At 38.9% G+C, this 23,331-nt stretch overlaps 1 protein-coding gene across 1 annotated transcript in view; it reads left to right on the plus strand.

The window, feature by feature from the left end:
• The first annotated feature begins 10,323 nt into the window (after window positions 1-10,323).
• LOC121389468 (A disintegrin and metalloproteinase with thrombospondin motifs 16-like) overlaps window positions 10,324-23,331 on the plus strand; it is a 28,390-nt gene continuing 15,382 nt past the window's right edge. Inside the window, exons 1-10 of the mRNA XM_041521107.1 lie at window positions 10,324-10,454; window positions 11,188-11,381; window positions 12,897-12,980; window positions 13,382-13,541; window positions 15,701-15,806; window positions 16,905-17,042; window positions 17,716-17,869; window positions 18,628-18,726; window positions 19,849-19,997; window positions 20,690-20,753. Of these exons, the coding sequence (XP_041377041.1) occupies window positions 10,340-10,454; window positions 11,188-11,381; window positions 12,897-12,980; window positions 13,382-13,541; window positions 15,701-15,806; window positions 16,905-17,042; window positions 17,716-17,869; window positions 18,628-18,726; window positions 19,849-19,997; window positions 20,690-20,753 (1,263 nt within the window). The 5' untranslated portion in view covers window positions 10,324-10,339. The remainder of the gene's footprint in view (window positions 10,455-11,187; window positions 11,382-12,896; window positions 12,981-13,381; window positions 13,542-15,700; window positions 15,807-16,904; window positions 17,043-17,715; window positions 17,870-18,627; window positions 18,727-19,848; window positions 19,998-20,689; window positions 20,754-23,331) is intronic.

Genomic DNA, 23,331 nt, shown 5'->3' on the forward strand with positions numbered 1-23,331 from the left:
ACCCCTTCCCCCAACCCCCCCCCCCCCCAAAACAAAAAAAAAACATAAAAAACTATAGTGGAAATATTGTTTATCAATGGAGGGATAAGCCTTAATATAGGCATCAGTTTGTTGGCCAGTCCCAAACCACTGTATTTGATTGCAGAATAAATATTGTTTAAACCAAGATGCTATTTGGTGCAGTGCAACCTCAAGCAATAGTTGATGATCAACCACAGAGCTATACTTCCTGTTCATTTGGAGTACAGGACATATGATAACCAGATTTAAAGAACAAGCACTTTAACCTTAGAGACAGGTTTCTCAAAGCATATGCCATCAGTTGTTGCAAATAACAGACTTCATATGTCAACTTATTCTTGTATTTTCTCACTTTAACAACACCAACTGCCACACTAACATAGAAGACAGGTTCTTTGATGCACTTCGTGGGCTTCAGTCTGGCACACTGCAATACACTGGTACACATTTATGGTTTTCTCACGAAACTGTCACCCATTGGCCGGCCTTCCACCTTTTGACTGGATTCATTTAATCAAGACCAGTCTGCACATTTATTTGTGTTGCTATTAAATACCAGCAAGTGCTGCAAACGTTGATTGAAACATGGTGTGAGGAAACTTTTGTTAAAAGATGTTTTTGTTTTCTTTGCCTTGTTTTCATGAAGTGGTTTTTGTATCTCACAATATTGGGAAACAGGGCATAGGAATTCTGTTGTTTCTTTTGCTTGGTGATATCCTATGAGAACTGAACCAAGATGTAGCTTGAAAAGAAAGTTGGTGAAAGTGTCTACACTGACTACCAGACAGGTTAATAGTGTTAGAAGCAGCAGCATGGAATTACATCAACAGTCTCTACAGTCCATTTTATGTATGTTTAAAGTTGTATTCAATTACCTATAAATAATATGTTTTCTGTTGTTTTATCACTGAGTTATTGCAACTTTAAATGGTGTCAGCATTTTGCAATATAATTTCTGTATATTATATGGAAAAATCAGACAGACTACACACACCATATCCTAAAACCATAGTGAATAGATGTTAAATATTTTGAGATACATATGTATAATTTACACTAGTAGTCTATATATGAATAATTTTTTATTATCAAATTCAGTGAAACATGTTTTAAGCAGTGATTTGTATTAAACAATGACGTGTTACAAGGCTACAAGTTTTGAAGGAACATGTTTCTTGTGAAACAACGACATCTTTAAAAATGAAACGTACCCTATCTGATATATTGTACATAGTTAAATATATACTTTAGGGACAGTTTTCAGCTTGGTGCAGGCTTGGGTACCGTGAACCATGCTGATCATACGAAAACACTGCTACTGATAACCTTAACACTGATTATTTGATGCATCCATTTTCCATTTTCTGCATGTGTGGAATGATATATGGATGGATAGATGTATGAATGAATAGATACATTAGTGGGTTAATGGATGGATGCAAGCATGCATGGATGAAGGTATGTATGTATTCATATGTGACTAATGTATGGATGGATGAATGTGACTATGGATGAATGGAGAGAGTGACTGGTTGGCTGGCTGGCTGGATGGATGGATGGATGTGACTATGGATGGATGGATGGAGGGAGGGAGGAAGGGAGGGAGGGAGACAGGGAGGGACAGATCAATGGATCAATAAATAAACAGACAGATAGAAACAAATAGATGTAATAGATGGAAGGAAGTATAATGCCTAAATCTGGTTCTCCTCCCACAAATATTGACAAATTTATTGCCTTACCTACTGATAAAGTGACAGTGACCAGACGACAAGATGGCCCCTGAAGGGTGTTAGGTTACTGCCCTGACCCTGACTGCCCTGCACAATCATTATAACTGAGAGACAAAAGCAAACAAGAAGATGCAGAAAACAAAAGCAGAGTTTGTCTAAGTTTGATTTGCAGTGTTTAATGTAGCAACGTGACCCCAGGTGACAGTGCTCAGGTTACTTGTATGGGTGCACGCTGTGTAAATAAATAACTATGGGGAGAGACCACCTATCATGTTTAGAAAATCCCCGCCATTGATACTACAGTGGCTACATCCTCACACAAAACAAATCACTCTTCTTTGATAATACTTAGCCGTTAAGATTTTTTTTTCATATTCAGCAATTAGTTTTTTCATATTCTTAACAAAAAAAAGAAAAAGAAAAAAGAATATAATTACTTTAATAATATATGATTATGTTAATTATGTTGTAAAAAAAGAAAAGAAAATTAAGTGTTTTGATACTATTTTAAAAAAGATTGCTGTAACTATGTAATAAATTGTGGATCCTGTATTTTCCTTGTGGAGGGCACTTTGTCAGTATTTGAAATTGCTTAGTTGCTTACTAAGTTACTGGACGTAATCCGTGCTTTGCACGGAAAAGTTTAGATGGTCTGTTGTGGTGTTGTTATATACACTACGGTTGTGTATATAGCTTAGGCAGTCATTTTTGGGGTACAGTGCTCGCCTGATGCACGATCAATCCAGGATCAATCCCCGTCGGTGGGCCCATTGGGCTATTTCTCGTTCCAGCCAGTGCTCCACAACTGGTGTAACAAAGGCTGTGGTATGTACTATCCTTTCTATGGGATGATGCATATAAAATATCCCATGCTGCTAATCAGAAAGAGTAGCCCATAAAGTGGCGACAGCGGGTTTTCCTCGTAATATCTGGTTCTTAACCATATGTCCGATGCCATATAACCGTAAATAAAATGTGTTGAGTGCATTGTTAAATAAACCATTTCCTTCCTTCCATCCTTCACTTTTGGGGGAAAGCCCAGTGTAAGGCCACAACAGTGTTAAGTAAAAACAATGTAGGCATCCATTGATGTCGTATTTATGGAATTCATCTTTGTACACAATATTAGCTCTACTAAGGGTAAGTACAAATATGGCAGTCAACAGTGCAGATTAAAAGAGGAGAAGCAATCAGAATGATGAGAAAGTGTTAAAAACATCTTGCATATTATATTATATAGATGGCAATGGGAGGATAAAATGGGGTCTAAATAAGTAATTCAAGGGGGTGGGTGAGAATTATCTCTTTCCCAAGCATAACAAATTATGTTATGTAATGAGCTCTGCTTAACTTAACATAGCAGGCCTACCCTTTTCCAATGAAGAAAAACTTGAACAACGAAGAAACGAAAATAAAAACATGCATGTAAACGAATCATTGCTGCTTGTTAGGAGGATTAGCCTGTCATGACAGCAGGTTTCTGTCTCCCTCCCTCCCTCCCTCTCTCTCTCCCCCTCTCTCTATCTGTGTCTCTATCTCCCTCTTGTTCTCTCTCTCCCTCCCTTTATTGCTCTCTCTTCCTCCTCTGTCTCTGTCTGTCTCTCTGTCTCTCTGTGTGTGTCTCTATCTCCCTCTCTCTCTCTCTCTCTCTCTCTCTCTCTCTCTCTCTCTCTCTCTCTCTCTCTCTCTCTCTCTCTCTCTCTCGCTCCCTCTTGTTCTCTCTCTCACTCTTGTTCTCCTCTCTCTCTCTCTCTCTCTCTCTCTCTCTCTCTCTCTCTCTCTCTCTCTCTCTCTCTCTCTCTCTCTCTCTCTCTCTCTCTCTCTCTCTCTCTCAAAGTTAAACATTTATCATATTAACCTGTTCATTCATGTCACCAACATTTATGATCGAACTTGCGATAGACCTCCATTAATGTTTAATGTCAATTTTTATAAAAATCGTCTAATGCGTCTATGAGAGTATACCGGCTGGGATATCTGGAAATCAGGGTATTGTCTGTCCTCACACATTAGGGCCTTAGTCTCTGTCAACAAAGTAGTATGAAAACTAAACCTCCGATTGGTCGTTGACTTTGTCTGAAGAGTAATGTAGATCAAAGCTGGACCAGACAACGTAGGGGCCCATGGATTACTGTAATGACCACAATGATCATTTGAGCAGGGAGGGTATGGTAATGGGAGATATAGTGTAATGACCGCAAGGATCATTTGAGCAGGGAGGGTACAGTAATGGGAGTAATAAGTTGTTCATGCATTATAATGAATCGAAGTCATTGGCTGTATGACGCAGTAGGTCCCTGCTGTGTACGACACAGAGGCACAATGGTGTGCAAATAACCGCTGAGCTACAGTGAAGCATTAAACATTTTACTTAGTAACACTGAGCTACAGTGAAGCGTTAACCATTTTACTTAGTAACACTGAGCTACAGTGAAGTGTTAACCATTTTACTTAGTAACACTGAGCTACAGTGAAGTGTTAACCATTTTACTTAGTAACACTGAGACGTAGCCCAGTGGTAACGTGCTCGCCTGATGTGCGCTTGGTCTAGGATCAATCCCTGTTAGTGGTCAGGTTCTCAGCAGGTGGTGGAATGTGTGGAAGATACAGTACCACCCATCTGCACAGAGAGAGAGACTCGGAGAATTCTGTCTCAGCCATCATGGCAGCACCCCTGATATTACAGACAAGGTCAGGATGTAGCCCAGTGGTAACGTGCTCGCCTGATGTGCGCTTGGTCTAGGATCAATCCCTGTTAGTGGTCAGGTTCTCAGCAGGTGGTGGAATGTGTGGAAGATACAGTACCACCCATCTGCACAGAGAGAGAGACTCGGAGAATTCTGTCTCAGCCATCATGGCAGCACCCCTGATATTACAGACAAGGTCAGGATGTAGCCCAGTGGTAACGTGCTCGCCTGATGTGCGCTTGGTCTAGGATCAATCCCTGTTAGTGGTCAGGTTCTCAGCAGGTGGTGGAATGTGTGGAAGATACAGTACCACCCATCTGCACAGAGAGAGAGACTCGGAGAATTCTGTCTCAGCCATCATGGCAGCACCCCTGATATTACAGACAAGGTCAGGATGTAGCCCAGTGGTAACGTGCTCGCCTGATGTGCGCTTGGTCTAGGATCAATCCCTGTTAGTGGTCAGGTTCTCAGCAGGTGGTGGAATGTGTGGAAGATACAGTACCACCCATCTGCACAGAGAGAGAGACTCGGAGAATTCTGTCTCAGCCATCATGGCAGCACCCCTGATATTACAGACAAGGTCAGGATGTAGCCCAGTGGTAACGTGCTCGCCTGATGTGCGCTTGGTCTAGGATCAATCCCTGTTAGTGGTCAGGTTCTCAGCAGGTGGTGGAATGTGTGGAAGATACAGTACCACCCATCTGCACAGAGAGAGAGACTCGGAGAATTCTGTCTCAGCCATCATGGCAGCACCCCTGATATTACAGACAAGGTCAGGATGTAGCCCAGTGGTAACGTGCTCGCCTGATGTGCGCTTGGTCTAGGATCAATCCCTGTTAGTGGTCAGGTTCTCAGCAGGTGGTGGAATGTGTGGAAGATACAGTACCACCCATCTGCACAGAGAGAGAGACTCGGAGAATTCTGTCTCAGCCATCATGGCAGCACCCCTGATATTACAGACAAGGTCAGGATGTAGCCCAGTGGTAACGTGCTCGCCTGATGTGCGCTTGGTCTAGGATCAATCCCTGTTAGTGGTCAGGTTCTCAGCAGGTGGTGGAATGTGTGGAAGATACAGTACCACCCATCTGCACAGAGAGAGAGACTCGGAGAATTCTGTCTCAGCCATCATGGCAGCACCCCTGATATTACAGACAAGGTCAGGATGTAGCCCAGTGGTAACGTGCTCGCCTGATGTGCGCTTGGTCTAGGATCAATCCCTGTTAGTGGTCAGGTTCTCAGCAGGTGGTGGAATGTGTGGAAGATACAGTACCACCCATCTGCACAGAGAGAGAGACTCGGAGAATTCTGTCTCAGCCATCATGGCAGCACCCCTGATATTACAGACAAGGTCAGGATGTAGCCCAGTGGTAACGTGCTCGCCTGATGTGCGCTTGGTCTAGGATCAATCCCTGTTAGTGGTCAGGTTCTCAGCAGGTGGTGGAATGTGTGGAAGATACAGTACCACCCATCTGCACAGAGAGAGAGACTCGGAGAATTCTGTCTCAGCCATCATGGCAGCACCCTGATATTACAGACAAGGTCAGGATGTAGCCCAGTGGTAACGTGCTCGCCTGATGTGCGCTTGGTCTAGGATCAATCCCTGTTAGTGGTCAGGTTCTCAGCAGGTGGTGGAATGTGTGGAAGATACAGTACCACCCATCTGCACAGAGAGAGAGACTCGGAGAATTCTGTCTCAGCCATCATGGCAGCACCCCTGATATTACAGACAAGGTCAGGATGTAGCCCAGTGGTAACGTGCTCGCCTGATGTGCGCTTGGTCTAGGATCAATCCCTGTTAGTGGTCAGGTTCTCAGCAGGTGGTGGAATGTATGGAAGATACAGTACCACCCATCTGCACAGAGAGAGAGACTCGGAGAATTCTGTCTCAGCCATCATGGCAGCACCCCTGATATTACAGACAAGGTCAGGATGTAGCCCAGTGGTAACGTGCTCGCCTGATGTGCGCTTGGTCTAGGATCAATCCCTGTTAGTGGTCAGGTTCTCAGCAGGTGGTGGAATGTGTGGAAGATACAGTACCACCCATCTGCACAGAGAGAGAGACTTGGAGAATTCTGTCTCAGCCATCATGGCAGCACCCCTGATATTACAGACAAGGTCAGGATGTAGCCCAGTGGTAACGTGCTCGCCTGATGTGCGCTTGGTCTAGGATCAATCCCTGTTAGTGGTCAGGTTCTCAGCAGGTGGTGGAATGTGTGGAAGATACAGTACCACCCATCTGCACAGAGAGAGAGACTCGGAGAATTCTGTCTCAGCCATCATGGCAGCACCCCTAATATTACAGACAAGGTCAGGATGTAGCCCAGTGGTAACGTGCTCGCCTGATGCACAGTCGGTCTGGAATCGATCCCCATCGGTGAGTTCATTGGGCTATTTATCATTCTAGCCAGTGCACCACGAGGTCCATGGTATGTGCTATCCTGTTTGTGGGATGGTGCATATAAAAGATCCCTTGTTACTAATGGAAAAAATGTAACAGGTTTCCTCCCTAAGACTGTATATCAAAATTCCCAAATAGCCGATGATTAATAAATCAATGTGCTCAAGTGGTGTTGTTAAACGAAACAAACAAACATACAAATAAGAACACTGAGAAACAGTTTGTGTTATAACGTTATGAAGTACTGAAAATGAATGGGTGGTCCTGCAAAGAAGATGTTAATAAATAACAGCTTCATGTATTTGAGTTCTATAAAAGTTAACTACTTCATCGTTTATATTAGTCTTTACCTGGTTATAACACAGGATTGGACATACCTTAATATTTATGGGAATCCGGGCTGGACATAACCTAATATTTACTGGAAGCCTGCTACCAAAGTGAACAGATTTTAGGTCAAGCTGTATGGTTTATAAGTGAAGTCCATCAGAAGATTTGACCTGGAGTGACCACATGGCCCTGGAAAAGCAAACACTGTTGCTGGCTTTTGCCATTAAAGATAATACATTGTTATAGTGTAACCTTTCATTGCTATAAGATGTATAGTCATTCCTATTTATATAGCCACCCGGGGAGGGACGTAGCTCAGTGGTAAAACGCTCATTTGATGCACAACCGGTTTGGGATCAATCCCTGTCAGTGGGCTCATTAGGCTATCTCTCGCTCCAGTCAGTGCACCACAACTGGTACATCAAATGCCATGGTATGTGCTATCCTGTCTATGGGATGGTGCACATAAAGATACCTTGCAGCTCATCGAAAAGAGTAGCCTATGAAGTGTCAACAGTGGGTTTCTTCCCTCAGTATCTGTGTGGTCCTTAACCATATGTCTGACACCATATATCCGTAAATAAATTGTGTTGAGTGCATTGTTAAATAAACCATTTTCTTCCTTCCATATATAGCCACCCAAGTGCCCCTTTTGAGCAGGTAATAGTTGTAGTTATATAGAGTATTAACTATAACAAATACCTTTTAAAGACTGGGTTTTCTGAATGTTGAGAAAGTCAGCCTACCGTACATGTTATTATTAATGTGTTAATATGTTATTAATGTGTGTGGGTGAGGCAGCTTAGTTGGTCCTGCGGGACAGCATACAATATATTCATATATATATATATATATATATATATATACTCTGTCAAAAAAGAAACACATAGGTGATAGGGAAAGAAGAAAAGTGTTTAATTTTACAAAATATAGTTTTTTTGTACACTAAAACAAATTTAATGCACGTTGTGCCACATTGTGCAACAATTGCAGAAAATCAGCATGAAATGGTCAGATTTTGGCGAATGCATGTGAAACTCGGGGGAAAAGATTGGGGTAGTGATGGGTATTTAAAGCTGCAATGCTCGCAATGATGCCTTCATTTCCATTTCAACGTAGACAAGTTACAAGATGCCAAGACTAAGCCTGCCGAATCGAAACATTGCAACAGGCCACCTCCAGTTAGGTAAATCACAATCAGCAGTTGCACGCCACATGAACGTCCATCAGAGCACCATTTCACGCAATGAAAATTTTGCCAACAACTGCGTCACCCAAGTTGACAGATTCAGTGGAGGGAGTGTCATGATGTGGGGAGCCATTTTATATACCAGCAGAAGTGAACTTGTGTTCGTACAAGGCAACCTGACAGCTGTACGCTACTGGGATGAAATTCTTCACCATCACATCTTCTCATTTTGGATTGACAGAGAGAACTCTTTCAGCAGGACAATTCCACGCTGCATACGGCATGTGTAACAATGGATTTCCTACAGAATGAGAACATTAATGTGCCAGATCTCAACTCCATTGAACATCTATGGGACGAACTGGACAGACGTGTACGCCAGCGTGACCCGGAGCCTCAGACGCTTCTGCAACTGTCACATGCACTGCAGGAAGAATGGGCTAGAATTCCACGTGCCCGGATTCAGAGACTCATTCAGTCTATGCCAAGGAGATGTTGTGCAGTGATTGCTGCTGCTGGTGGCCACACAAGGTACTGATTTCAGCGCCCTCATGTGACGCTGTTTGGTGACGAAAATGCCTCCACTGTTGTCAGTCCATAGCAAGAACATTGTCACATACTCATGTCAAATTTGACTGTGATATGATCATAAATAACAAAATTATGCCACTTTGTATTAAAAGAGATAATTCCATGAATATTTCGCCTATGCATTTCTTTTTTGACAGAGTATATACATATACACTCCACCAGGAAATATTAATGTGTATACAGATCAAAGAAAAAGGAAAGATATTTTGTTTGTTTATAAATATCAATATATTTAATGAAGATCTGTTATGAAAACCTCAGTCATTCAAGGAGATCCTGTTTTATTTCCCCTTATATTAGTGTGTGAATAGAATAATACAGTTATATCTTAAATGGTTTCCCATAAGTTAAGGGAGCAATTAATCACTCCTAATGTTTTTGTTGTGTAAACCAGGCTGTATTAAACTATTATAATAACATTAGTAACAATATGGAAAGTGTTAGCCCAAGTTAGCCCAAGTAGCCTACTTTGCCATTAGAGAACTAGATGGACAATAGGATAGTTATGATCACTATCTGGTGATGACTTTGAAATACCAGGTAGGTGCTGGGTTTGAATCCCAGTACCATCATCCCAGCTTCAATTCAGAGTGAAGGGAGGTATAACACACCATACCTCTCTCTCACTAACTTTTAACCATTAACCTGTCCCAGTCCACTAACAATTAACCTCCTGTCCCAGACCACTAACCATTAACTTCCTGTCCCAGATCACTTACCATTAACCTCCTGTCCCAGATCACTAACCATTAACCTCATGTCCCAGATCACTAACAATTAACCTCATATCCCAGATTACTAACTGTTAACCTCATGCCCCAGATCACTAACCATTAACCTCATGTCTTAGATCACTAACCATTAACCTCATGTCCCAGACCACTAACCATTAACCTCATGTCCCAGATCACTAACCATTAACTTCCTGTCCTAGATCACTAACCATTAACTTCCTGTCCCAGATCACTAACCATTAACCTCATGTCCCAGACCACTAACCATTAACCTCATGTCCTAGATCACTAACCATTAACTTCCTGTCCCATATCACTAACCATTAACCTCCTGTCCCAGATAGCTGAGGTGACAGTATACTTGAATCTTAAATGAAAATAAACACAAAAAATAAACTTTTTTGAAAGAAGTAATGGCTTGAGGTATAGACAGGGTGGCACAATGTCAAAAATAGTGGTAATACTGAGGTTGCCAGACTCTCCTATTAAATTCAGCTGTGAATGCCATTTTCATACAGTATGGCCATACCATCTGCACCGCCCCTGATAGATGTGTAGTGTCTTGATTGGTTTGAAATGCAGCGTAACTTTTGAATTTCTATTTCTCACAGACAGGAATTCTTCAACTACCAGGAGAGGACTATGTGGTGGAGCCGATGCCGGCACTGATGCGTGGTGGTCGCCATGACGAAGACAATGGAGTCCCTCACATTATATACTCAAGTGCAGCTCTCCACAGACACAACCTGAACAAATATGAAGCCAGGGACTGTGAGTCTTATCATTCACCAATTTTATTTGAAAACATTTGTTATGTAGAATGATGATGTAAATTGTGTGTGTGTGTGTGTGTGTGTGTGTGTGTGTGTGTGTGTGTGTGTGTGTGCCCCTATATGTCTCTCCGGAATCTCATTCCCAACTTTTAATAATTGACTGGACTGTCTGGATTCTCATTGGCTACCTCTAATGATTGACTGGGCTGTCTGGATTCTCACTGGCTACCTCTAATGATTGACTGGGTTGTCTGTAATCTCATTGACTATATCTAATGATTGACTGGGCTGTCTGGATTCTCATTGGCTACCTCTAGTGATTGACTGGGTTGTCTATAATCTCATTGGCTTATATCTTATGACTGATTAGGCTGTCTGGAATGTCACTGGCTTTTCGTTTTATTTCATTTCAGTTTATATTCTTATCTGCTTATATTCAATTATGGCTCAAGTACACTGTCTTGGGCACACACCTAAAATCTCATTGGCTATTTTTAATGATTGATTGGGTTGTCTAGAATTTCATCAACTATTTCTAATGATTGACAGGGCTGTCTGGAATCTCACCAACTTCTTTTAATGATTGACTGAGATAATTTGTCTTGAAATTGTTAACACACATACATGTGTTAACAACTATGTTGCAATTTATATACCAGTCGTGGTGCACTGGCTGGAACGAGATATAATATGAAGATGTACATTTTATAGGTTACAATCCTTATTTCCAGACAGAGATACGTCAGATTTCACTCCCAGAGAGGTTCGCTCAAATCCTGATCGTGGGCGTCGGTCAGCCGACACTCACCGGTCCAGTCAAAGTGATGACCAGACCGTGGAAACGCTGGTTGTGGTGGACAAGACAATGTACTGGGACCACGGAAAACCCAACATTACCATGTATATACTCAGCATATTTAATATTGTAAGTAAAAACTTAATATTACCATGCATATACTCAGGATATTTAATATTGTAAGTAAAAACTTAATATTATCATGCATATACTCAGCATATTTAATATTGTAAGTAAAAACTTAATATTACCATGCATATACTCAGCATATTTAATATTGTAAGTAAAAACTTAATATTATCATGCATATACTCAGCATATTTAATATTGTAAGTAAAAACTTAATATTACCATGCATATACTCAGCATATTTAATATTGTAAGTAAAAACTTAATATTATCATGCATATACTCAGCATATTTAATATTGTAAGTAAAAATTTAACATTACTATGTATATACTTAGCATATTTAATATTTTAAGTACAAAATCCAACACTACCATGTATAAACTGAGCATATTAAAAAATTATATTTTAATGGGGGTGTTTTTTAAATTCAGGGGTGCACATACATGCACGCATACATGCACACACACACATGCACAGTTGTATTGTTCTTGTATTGCAGGTGTCAGTTATTCACAGACAGTAGTATTGTATCACAGTTGGTTGTATTGTTCTTGTATTGCACGTGTCACAGACAGTTGTATTGTTCTTGTATTGCAGGTGTCACAGACAGTTGTATTGTTCTGGTATTGTAGGTGTCACAGACAGTTGTATTGTTCTTGTATTACAGGTGTCACAGACAGTTGTGTCATTCTTGTATTGCAGGTGTCACAGACAGTAGTATCGGTTTTTGTATTGCAGGTATCACAGTTATTCACAGACGGTAGTATTGTTCTCGTATTGCAGGTATCAGTTCTTTACAGACAGTAGTATTGTTCTTGTATTGCAGGTATCACAGTTATTCACAGACAGTACTATTGTTCTTGTATTGCAGGTATCACAGTTATTCACAGACAGTAGTATTGTATCACAGTTGGTTGTATTGTTCTTGTATTGCACGTGTCACAGACAGTTGTATTGTTCTTGTATTGCAGGTGTCACAGACAGTTGTATTGTTCTGGTATTGTAGGTGTCACAGACAGTTGTATTGTTCTTGTATTACAGGTGTCACAGACAGTTGTGTCATTCTTGTATTGCAGGTGTCACAGACAGTAGTATCGTTTTTTGTATTGCAGGTATCACAGTTATTCACAGACGGTAGTATTGTTCTCGTATTGCAGGTATCAGTTCTTTACAGACAGTAGTATTGTTCTTGTATTGCAGGTATCACAGTTATTCACAGACAGTACTATTGTTCTTGTATTGCAGGTATCACAGTTATTCACAGACAGTAGTATTGTTCTTGTATTGCAGGTATCACAGTTATTCACAGACAGTAGTATTGATCTCGTATTGCAGGTATCAGTTATTCACAGACAGTAGTATTGTTCTTGTATTGCAGGTATCACAGTTATTCACAGACAGTAGTATTGTTCTCGTATTGCAGGTATCACAGTTATTCACAGACAGTAGTATTGTTCTCGTATTACAAGTATCACAGTTATTCACAGACAGTAGTATTGTTCTTGTATTGCAGGTATCACAGTTATTCACAGACACTAGTATTGGTCGTCAGATAGAGATTGTTCTCGTTGGGCTGGTGCTCCTGGAGGGAGATGAGGTAAAGAAGATAATTACCACAGATTGACCATCCGTAATACTGTTTCCAGCTAACTTATTTTAAAATAATTTTGTTGTAATTTTGCAATATAAATAATAAATAAAAGTACATTCTTTACATTTTAACTGGTTGGCCAAGTTGTATAGACTCTCCAATGAAATTTCTTATATATGTAATAAATAAAATAATTTTGTTGTAATTTAAAAAATATTTTAAATAAATAAATAATCTTTACATTAACAAACATTAATCTATACTTTTGACAAAAGCTGTTAGTATAGCCCCTTTAACCATTCATAAGTATATTTTTATATTTTAAGAATGTTTTTTGATTATCAAGATTAAATTATTATTTTTTAAATCAATAGTTGTTTCAAGTAAAATGATTTCTTTCATTTTAGCCTGGATTAGAAATTGGTTACCATGCCGACCACACTCTTAACAGTTTCTGCCAATGGCAGTCAGTTCTCAGTGATGCCAATGCCAAAAAACATGATCATGCCATACTTCTCACTGGCATGGATATATGCTCATACAAAAATGCTCCTTGTGATACTCTTGGTAAGTACTCTTTCATTTCAACTTATCTTCATGCTTATATAAATTATGGTTCAAGCATGCTGTCCTGGGCACACACCTCAGCTATCTGGGCTGTCTGTCCAGGACAGTGGGTTAGTTTGTTAGTGGTTAGTCAGAAAAAGAGGGTGTAGTAGCCTTACACCTACCCATTGAGCCCTTAAGAGCACGCTCTGGGTTGGAGCCGGTACTGGTCTGCGAACCCTGTACCTACCAGCCTGTAGTCCGATGGCTTAACCACGACGCCATCAAGGCCAATGTAAGTACTGTAGTCTAAATTATAGACAATGAAGACCAGACTAATATTAAAAGCAGGGTTGCATGGCACTTAAAAATGTACCTGCTAAACGGACTAACAAAATATTGACTGAAAACATGGCTAAACATCCATTTGATGGATTGGGAAGCAATCTCTGCTTGTCAGATTTCAATATGAAAGCAAATGTCTTCAACTGAGAAATAGTTTTAGAAATTAGTCTCAAAATGAAACTTGTAGTGTAACAGCAAAGTAGAAGACTTGAGACAAATGTGGATACAAATTTGTATTAAAGTTTGTTTTGTTTAACAACACCACTAGAGCACATTGATTAAATTAATCATTGGCTATTGGATGTCAAACATTTGATAATTCTGACACATGGTTTCTTGTAGTGAGCTGTAGCTGAAGAGGTGTGTACACACAGTGTATATTATATCAAGTTGTATAATCCATGTGACTTGACCTTTAGTAGATCTACTACTATGTGACCATGCCTTTAAGACAAAGAATTCCTAAACATCTGTTCAAGACAGCAAGCAATCACAGTCACTTGCTGGACTGGGTTTTATGCCAAACATTGGATGGATGTGATAAGACAAATGATAATGGTACCAGTCAAATTTTTCATGAGCTCTCAGCCTCCTGAATACACCACTGTTTCAAGCCTGTTTTGTCAGTTTTCTCCGAGACTTGTCTTCTGAGCTGTCCACACAGGGGCCTACCCAGTGGCATACCTAGGGTATGGCAGGTATGGCACATGCCCTGGGCACCACTTGAAGAGGCGCGCCACTGAGTAGTTTCCAATAAAGTCAGACGTTATCTAAAAGATGGGTGTCAGATGTTTGGACAGGGGTGCAATTTCAGTGCTTGCCATAGGTGCTATTTTCCGTAGATACGCCACTGACCCTACCTGTCCCAACTTCCTTAATGTGTGTAGTTTATCTGTACTCCCCTGCACCCCCCACCTGGTATCCTCATCCTCTACCACTAATAGAACTGTTCTGACTCACAGAACTAAGTCACTAGCAATACCCCCGCCCCCAATTTTTTCTTATAAATAAAAAATTGACCCTTTAAATTAAATACCTTCTGTCTGATATCCAGCCACTGGCCATGCCAGAGACTGGGTGTGGATAGTCATGCCTGAACCTCATTTGGATATAGGCACATTAATAAAGTGCCCGTAACCCGTAACTAACAGGGGGCGGGACCTAGCCCAGTGGTAAATCACTCGCTTGATGCGTGGTCGGTTTGGGGTCGATCCCCGTCGGTGGCCCCATTGGGCGATTTCTCGTTCCATCCAGTGCTCCACAACTGGTGTAACAAAGGCTGTGGAATGTACTATTCTGTCTGTGGGATGGTGCATATAAAAGATACCTTGCTGCTAATACCATGAAGTGGTGGCAGCGGGTTTCTGCTCTACATCTGTGTGGTCCTTAACCATATGTCTGACACCATATAACCATAAATAAAATGTTTTGAGTGTGTTGTTAAATAAAGCATTTTCTTCCGTAACTAACAATAGCAATGCATTCTGAAATTAATTCTGTAGTACAGTATTTTGGAGGTATTGCTCAACTTGGTCTGTGCAATCAACATTGTGCAAATATCTATACAGGCTGGGGCAAATATTAAAACTTGACAGCAGATGTATTGCACAGACTGAATATCTCTTTATTCCAATCCAAAGTACTTACAGTTGTCTTTGTTTATTAATAGTTACTATATTGTGTTAAGATAATAATTCTAGATTGCATCAAACTCTGCAAAAAATTATATTGACAACATTAATTTTTTTAAATAATTTTGTATTCTTATATATTTAGAAAATATTGAATACTGTAAAATGATAAAACTCTGAGCAGTATTTGTTTAATTATTTCAGGTTTTGCTCCCATAAAAGGAATGTGTAATCCTATAAGAAGCTGTATTGTGAACGAAGACACTGGACTAGCTACAGCATTCACCATAGCTCATGAAATTGGTCATAAGTAAATCATTAACATTTGCTTTTCTTTCTCTCTATACTCTTGACAGTAATTCGATTGTTGATTTATGTTATGTGCATGTGTATGTGGGTCGGAAAATTGCTATTATTTTACAAATTGACTGATTTTCGACATTGATTGTAACATGCATTTGAAATAAACACTTGTCCGTTTGTCTTGACAAGTGAAAATCTATTCGGACAAGCAAAATGTACCTTGGTGGTTGTCCTGTGAACAAGTGAAAATGTTCTGTGAAGTTTCATTTTAAGCAATTAAAAATATCGTCCTTTTACTTGAATAAAATAAATCATTTATGTGGACAAGTGAAAATATTGGCAGACAAGTAAATTTCTAGATGTATTTGTCCGTTGGACTAGTAAAACATTCTGCTTATTTCTATCACTGATGATGAGGGGACTAAAATGTTAAAGACGTCAGTAGAGAACACTGACATCCAACAGCTAAACATTTGATCATTCTGACATATAGTCTTTAATGGAAACCTGCCACGTTGTTTCATTAGGTCAGGTCAGATCAGAGTGTTTAACGTGCACATTCAGAGCAAGCTGTTGTAGCACACGCCTGTCCTGGGCACAAGTGCTGGCCTCGGCCGGCTCCTCTGTCCAGGACAGGAAAGGGGTGGGGTAGGTTGGAGATGGGACCACTTGCACTGGCAGGTGCAAGGGAGCACCAGCAGTCCAACCATGGTCGATAACAGGTGGAGAATGGTATGGTGCTATGGAATTTGGAATGTCCCAAAGGATTAAGCCAAAGAGAAATGGTGCACATTTTTGTGAAGGAAGTTAAGTACAATTTTGAACAGTCCATCAAAAAGTAAAAGGGGAGTTATTTTGTTCCATTAACAGCAAGGAATCTTTTATATGCATAGAGAGAACAGCACATACCATGGCCTTTGATATACCAGTCAAGGGGTATTGGTTGGTCTGTCAAGGAAGTTCAATCCTATGTCCCAAGCATCACATGTGAGTGCTTTACCAAGTGAGGTAAATTGTGTTTCTGCATATCAGGACATAGACCATGTATGTTGCCTGTTTTCCAGTTCATATTTTAATTCTATTCCTGCTGGTATTTCTGTTTCAGTTTTGGAATGTTCCATGATGGTGAGGGAAACTTCTGCAAGATGAATGCTGGGAACATCATGTCTCCAACACTGACAGGACAAAATGGCCGCTTCAGCTGGTCTACGTGTAGCAACAGTTATCTGTATAAATTTCTAAAGTAAGAAAAGATCTACCGAGAAAACATAATTTTTTTAAAATGTTAATATATATAAGGGAGAAATAGTTTACAATTTCAGGCTGAGAAATAAAGGGAAACAACAATCAAAGTTACCAGCCTCAATGGTGTAGTAGTTATGGTCCCACATGGTCAATGACTATCCAGTGTAGGTTCTGAAAGTTAAAGTTGGTTTTGTTTAATGACACCACTAGAGCTCATTGATTTTTTAATCATCGGCTATTAGATATCAAACCTTTGAAAATTCCGACATATATATATATTAGAGAATGGGTCCACTGAGGTGATTTGAGCCTACGACACAGGTGCCTCAGGCGACAGCTCTACCAACTGAGCTAGATCCTGCAGGTTCTGTGTACCCCAAATCATACCAAAAATCAAAGGCCATGATAGTTTATAAACTAAATCATTGTCATTTTTACTTTAATTGATTTTCATTTAATTCACACATTTTTGTGGTTTTGATTTAATAATGCTTAGTAATTAAAATTCTGTTAGTAATTAAGAAATACATATTCTTTTACATCAATAAATTAAAAAAAAATTAAAATCTTATTTGCCTTAGGCTTTATGTCTTCTGTCTCTTTCTCATATGCAGCCATCCTTAACCAATCGAAAATTCACTTATAAATATTGTATCAGGGATGTATTTCAGTTCCGTCCAATCAAAGTGCCTGACAGATCAGCCTCGACAAGTTGCCGAACTCAAGTTTCCCGACAAGCTACCTGGTCAGCTCTTTGATGCAGACATTCAGTGTAAACTGCAGTTTGGAAAAAATGCACGAGTCTGCACCTTTGAATTTGGCAAGGTGAAATAACTCTGATATGTTGTAAAAACTAAAATGTAATGATTTGATCAAATTAAATTAGCAACTCTATAGCATACACAAATACTTTTGAATTTATTTGATTTTTAGAAATATCATATTATGTACTTGTTAGGAATTTGTTCAGTGATAAATGTGTAAAAATAGTGAAGCAAAAACTAATTATACATTATTAAAAGTACTTGTGAAACATAACATATTTTTAATACTTCTTTGCAATAAAACAAAATAGGGTAAGCTCATATTGGTAATGATTCTGATAGAAACCAAGAGTTGTCTTTCCATTGCTGTGACCGGCCTCGGTGGCATAGTGGTTAGGCCATCGGTCTACAGGCTGGTAGGTACTGGGTTCGGATCCCAGTCGAGGCATGGGATTTTTAATCCAGATACAGACTCTAAATCCTGAGTGAGTGCTCCGTACGGCTCAATGGGTAGGTGTAAACCACTTGCACCAATCAGTGATCCATAACTGGTTCAACAAAGGCCATGGTTTGTGCTATCCTGCCTGTGGGAAGCACAAATAAAAGATCCCTGGCTGCTAATCGGAAAGAGTAGCCCATGTAGTGGCGACAGCGGGTTTCCCCTCAAAATCTGTGTGGTCCTTAAACCATATGTCTGACACCATATAACCGTAAATAAAATATGTTGAGTGCGTCGTTAAATAAAACACTTCTTTCTTTCTTTCCATTGCTGTGTTATTTGAGTCAAAGTCTAAACTAACTGAGTTCATGTTGTTTCAGACAGAGTTGTGTCAGAGTCTGTGGTGTTTTAAAGGAAGTCGTCTCTGTGAAACTAAATTCCTCCCTGCTGCAGAGGGCACATCATGTGGACCAAGCAAAGTACTAATTTTTACCTTTAATTCATGGCTTCTAGATTATGGTAGCCCTTTTTCCATGGCTGGTAATATTCATTGTTGGGCTAGTAAATAACTACTATTATTATGCCCAACGGTTAGTGAAAATATTTTGTCAAATATATTGCAGTTAAGTCTATTTTTTAAATATTAATATCCTGCCCCCACCCCTACACCTAATGTTAGTGCTTTTAAGGTCTATCTATTTCTTTAGGTGACATATTCAATTATTATTACTACTATTTAGTAAAATTGTATTCACTTAAAGTAAAGTTCGGCTAGTGAATTTTTAATTGTGGCTAGTCAATTTTAAAAACCACACAGCCCTGACTTTAACATATTTTTTAAATATTATCTATTAGCAGACCTGTCCAGGCATGTGTGCAGGGATTTTAGCAGTAGGGGATCTAGACTGTGACAAATGATGTTTATATGGGAGTCGAGTCATGCTTCCCCGGAAAATAGGGTTATATTGAAAAAAACTAAAACATTTGCTTGAGCAGGGAGGGTTTCGACCTGGGAAATCATCCACCTGCACATGCGCCTGCTATCAAGGGTTTTATTTGCCTCAGTTGTTATGGTGAAAAAATGCATGAGGTTCAGGTTTGATATTTTTATTTTCAAATGCATGTGGCTAAAATCACATGAGTTCAGGAAGAACCCGAGTATTTTACAACATGTATGAGACATGGCAGATCGACATTATGAATGAATAATTGAGTGAGTTCTGTGTCGGATGATTGTGGGTGGGTTGGTTTAGCTTAGTAACTGGTTTAACGTGTCCATATACCACTAGGGTTTCGAACACGCCTATCCCGAGTTTGGCCTCTGATAGGATCAGGGGTCTGACTCGGGACAGGGATAGGTGGGTTGGTTGGTGATTGATTGATTGAGTAAGTGATTTATGACTGAGCTATAAGTGAGTGAGTGAATGAATGAATGAACAAACGAATGAACAAATGAACAAACGAATGCACACAAAAAACATTGACTATTAGGTGTAAAGAACATGTAAGCATATCAGAAAATGGATGGTCTGTGTTTAAAAGGAAAACATATTTTGACATAAACAAAATTAACATAAAACTAACATGAGCTATGATTTCAGTGGTGTCGCCACGGCCGGTGTATCCGGTATGGACAAGAAGGACCTCACCCAGTGGATGGTAACTGGTCGCAGTGGACAGCGTGGTCCCAGTGCACTCGTAGCTGTGGTACAGGGGTGAAGCAACGCACTCGACACTGTGGCAGTCCCGTGTAAGTCCAACTTAACAGGGGCAGATTTAGACATTCCAGTCATTTGAAGAAAAAACCCTGTACATGTTGCCTTTTCAAATCTTATCTTAACATTTTTCTTTGAATTTGATGCATATATTTACAATTATATCTAATTTGATGTTTATTTTAGAGTTTATCCATGTTTTCCACCACCCCATTTAAAGATAATTCAAGATCCAGCACTGACTATTTGACAATATATATATATATATATATATATATATATATATATATATATATATATATATATATATATATATATATATATACCGTTACACCTTTTGTTACTACTTAAAGTTTCATGCTATGAGCGATCATCAGGTAACGTGTAACTGCCCTGTCGTTACGTCATGAAGCAGTGACGTCACAATCAGGTGCAGTGGGTACAGGCTATTCTTTTTCGGCTTAGCTTAGGTGGCTGTGTTAATCCATGTGGGTGGATATATATATATATCATAAAAAAAAAGTACATTTAGAACTTGTAACTACTATTCAAATAATTAAGTATAACACCAATTTTTATATATTTTTATGCCATATATATTGTATCTGTACCTCAAAGTCTAATTATTTTAAGAAAATACACAATACTGGTAAACATAATTAATTTTCATGTCTCATATTTGACAAAAAATATGAAATTAAAATTAGGGATATATTTAAACTTGCAGGCCTCAGTATGGAGGAAAGCCTTGTGAAGGGAAAGCACTTTTGCAAAAACTTTGTAGTTTACAGGTGAGTTATCCCCCTTTATTTATTTTAAAATCCACATTTATTACTGGATATTTATTTGAAGTGGTAAATCCATATTACAATGAAGTCTATTATTTAAGGAACATTACAGAAAAAGTTTGAAAGCAGCTTAGTCTATATCAAAAAAATGTTTTGGTGATTAAAAAAGTCATTTATATATATTTTTCAAACAGGACAGCATATACCATAGTGTTTGATAAGCAGTTGTAAAACACTCAATGAAAAAACACAAATCTACTGAAACGGATCAATGTATTTGAAAGAGGTGAGATCTAGCTCAATCAGTATTGCACTCATCTGAAGTGCTTAAGTTGTAGGATCAAATCCCCTTAGTGGATCTACTGTGTTTTTTCCCTGTCTCATCCAGCACCCCACAACTATTATATTAAAGGCTGTGGTATATGCTGTCCTGTCTGTGGGAAAGTGCATATAAAAGATCCCCATTTAATGGAAAAATATAGTGTGCTGGAATTATTAAATGTTTGACATCCAATAGTTAATGTTTAATTAATCAATGTACTCTAGAGTTGTTGTTAAACAAGGCAATCTTTTTTGTACTTAAAAAGGCACTGAGTCAGTGAATTAAATTTTGATCTTTGAAAAAATGAAGACCAATTTTAATATATAGACAACTGTCTGGAATCGTGTTGCGATTTCGTTATTTTCAGTTCTGGATTTCACCAGTTTCTGTGAACAAAATTACCTAAGCAGAAAAAGGTTTATGACTGAACTTTTGTTAAAAAAACGCGTACATTTTTTGCCAATAAAATATCTTAAAGGAAACATGACACGAGACCATATTATAGCTCATTTTAAAAGAAAAATGATATAAAAATAATATACAAATAACTTTATAACAATAAAATACGTGTAGTTAACTTAAAATGAAGAAATTACGCTCATCAGTATCAAAGTACGATTTATGCATATTTCTTCGTGAGCGTTCGGAAAAAAAGGGAAGTGACGTCAGAGCCGCTGTACTCTTCCATTGTTGTTAACTGTTTATATATGGAGTAAGGGGCTTACGATCTTTTCAGTCCAACAGTGCCGTACTGCGCGGCCTTTGGGTGTAAAAATAAACAGTTTAAACGATCGGGATTGTCTTTTTATGGTTTTCCAAAGGATTGTATCCGAAGAAAGACGCGTGTATTTTATCGCAAAAGAAAAGATTGGACACCAACACCGCATAGTACTTTGGTGTCGGCCTATTTACAGCCCGGAGCCCGAACGTTACCCGGAGACAAAAACAGTACTCGGTTGCGAATGCCGAGGTGTACATTGTACATATTTGGCACAAAGATACACCTCAGCATGATGTATTTATATATGTTAAAACAAAAATGTAGAATTTTTTATTTATTTATTTTTTTGGAAAAAAAAAAGATTTTTCATGTTAGGGCTGTAGGCCTACATAACAAAATCTGTATTCACCGTCCGAAGAAGGAAACGTCAATAAGTAATTAAATATGGCATATACAAACATGGGATTTGGCATGAGGATACATCTCAGTACGATGTATTTAAATATGTTTTTAAAAAACGTGTAGAAAACAATAATAATTTTTAAATAATGTTTTTAATCTTCAAAGCAACACGAAGTTCAATACAAAATAAACCACTACTGTCGGTGTCGAAATAACTATTATGTTTCATCCACGGGCTGACTTGAGAATCGGAGTGTTGTTTTAGTTAATTGATCCTTTCTTTCCGTGGCCTGCACATGTGATTCCTGATTGGCAGGTGTATATTGCAGGATATCGACCAGGTAAGTGATTACCACGGTCTAGACATACGTACAAAATACGTGCCAGTTTTTTTAAGATCACAGGGTATTGTGGCGTAACCTGTCACGACTATAGTACAGTGTTAATGGACATTATCAGCCGCCCTGCTTCATTACTGTAAATAATGCTGTAAAACCCTTGATTAAGTAGACTTTCCCCATCTAAAATTACAAAACTGACCAATTACGTAGTACCAAAGAAAAGAAAATTATCACTTGGGTATCGTGAGTGGTCGTTTTTACTCTAACGCACCCTACCAATAGGCCTAATAATATGCTCATTTTTTTTTATGAGAGAAAAATACTATAACCCCATTTCGTTCTATTGATGCAAATAGAAATATATTTAGTTTAAAAGTTGATTATACTCTCAAGTCATTTATGTTGTTTTACAAGCCAGGTTAATGAAAGTGAAGCGCCTTGTCGTAAATTAGAGCGTTTGTTTACACTGTGCATACAGATTTTATTATGTACTGCCCGAACATAAAAAATGCGATATTTTCTATAAAAAAAACCAAATTTTTTTTTGTCCTACATTTATATTTTTTACATATTTAAATACATCATATCGAGGTGTATCTTTATGCTAAATATGAACAGTATACACCTCGGCATTAGCATCAGAGTTTTGGTTTTGTCTCCGGGTTACTTTCGGGCTCCGGGCTGTAAATTGGTCGACCGGTCTGGTCTGGCACCATCAGTTTCTCCACCCTCCGACTCGCTATCCGTTTTGTCTTCAGTATCACTGTTGTAAGTAAATGTGTGTCTTTCTTCATT

The sequence above is a fragment of the Gigantopelta aegis genome, chromosome 14 (assembly GCF_016097555.1).
Source record: "Gigantopelta aegis isolate Gae_Host chromosome 14, Gae_host_genome, whole genome shotgun sequence".
NCBI classification, from domain to species: Eukaryota; Metazoa; Mollusca; class Gastropoda; order Neomphalida; family Peltospiridae; genus Gigantopelta; species Gigantopelta aegis.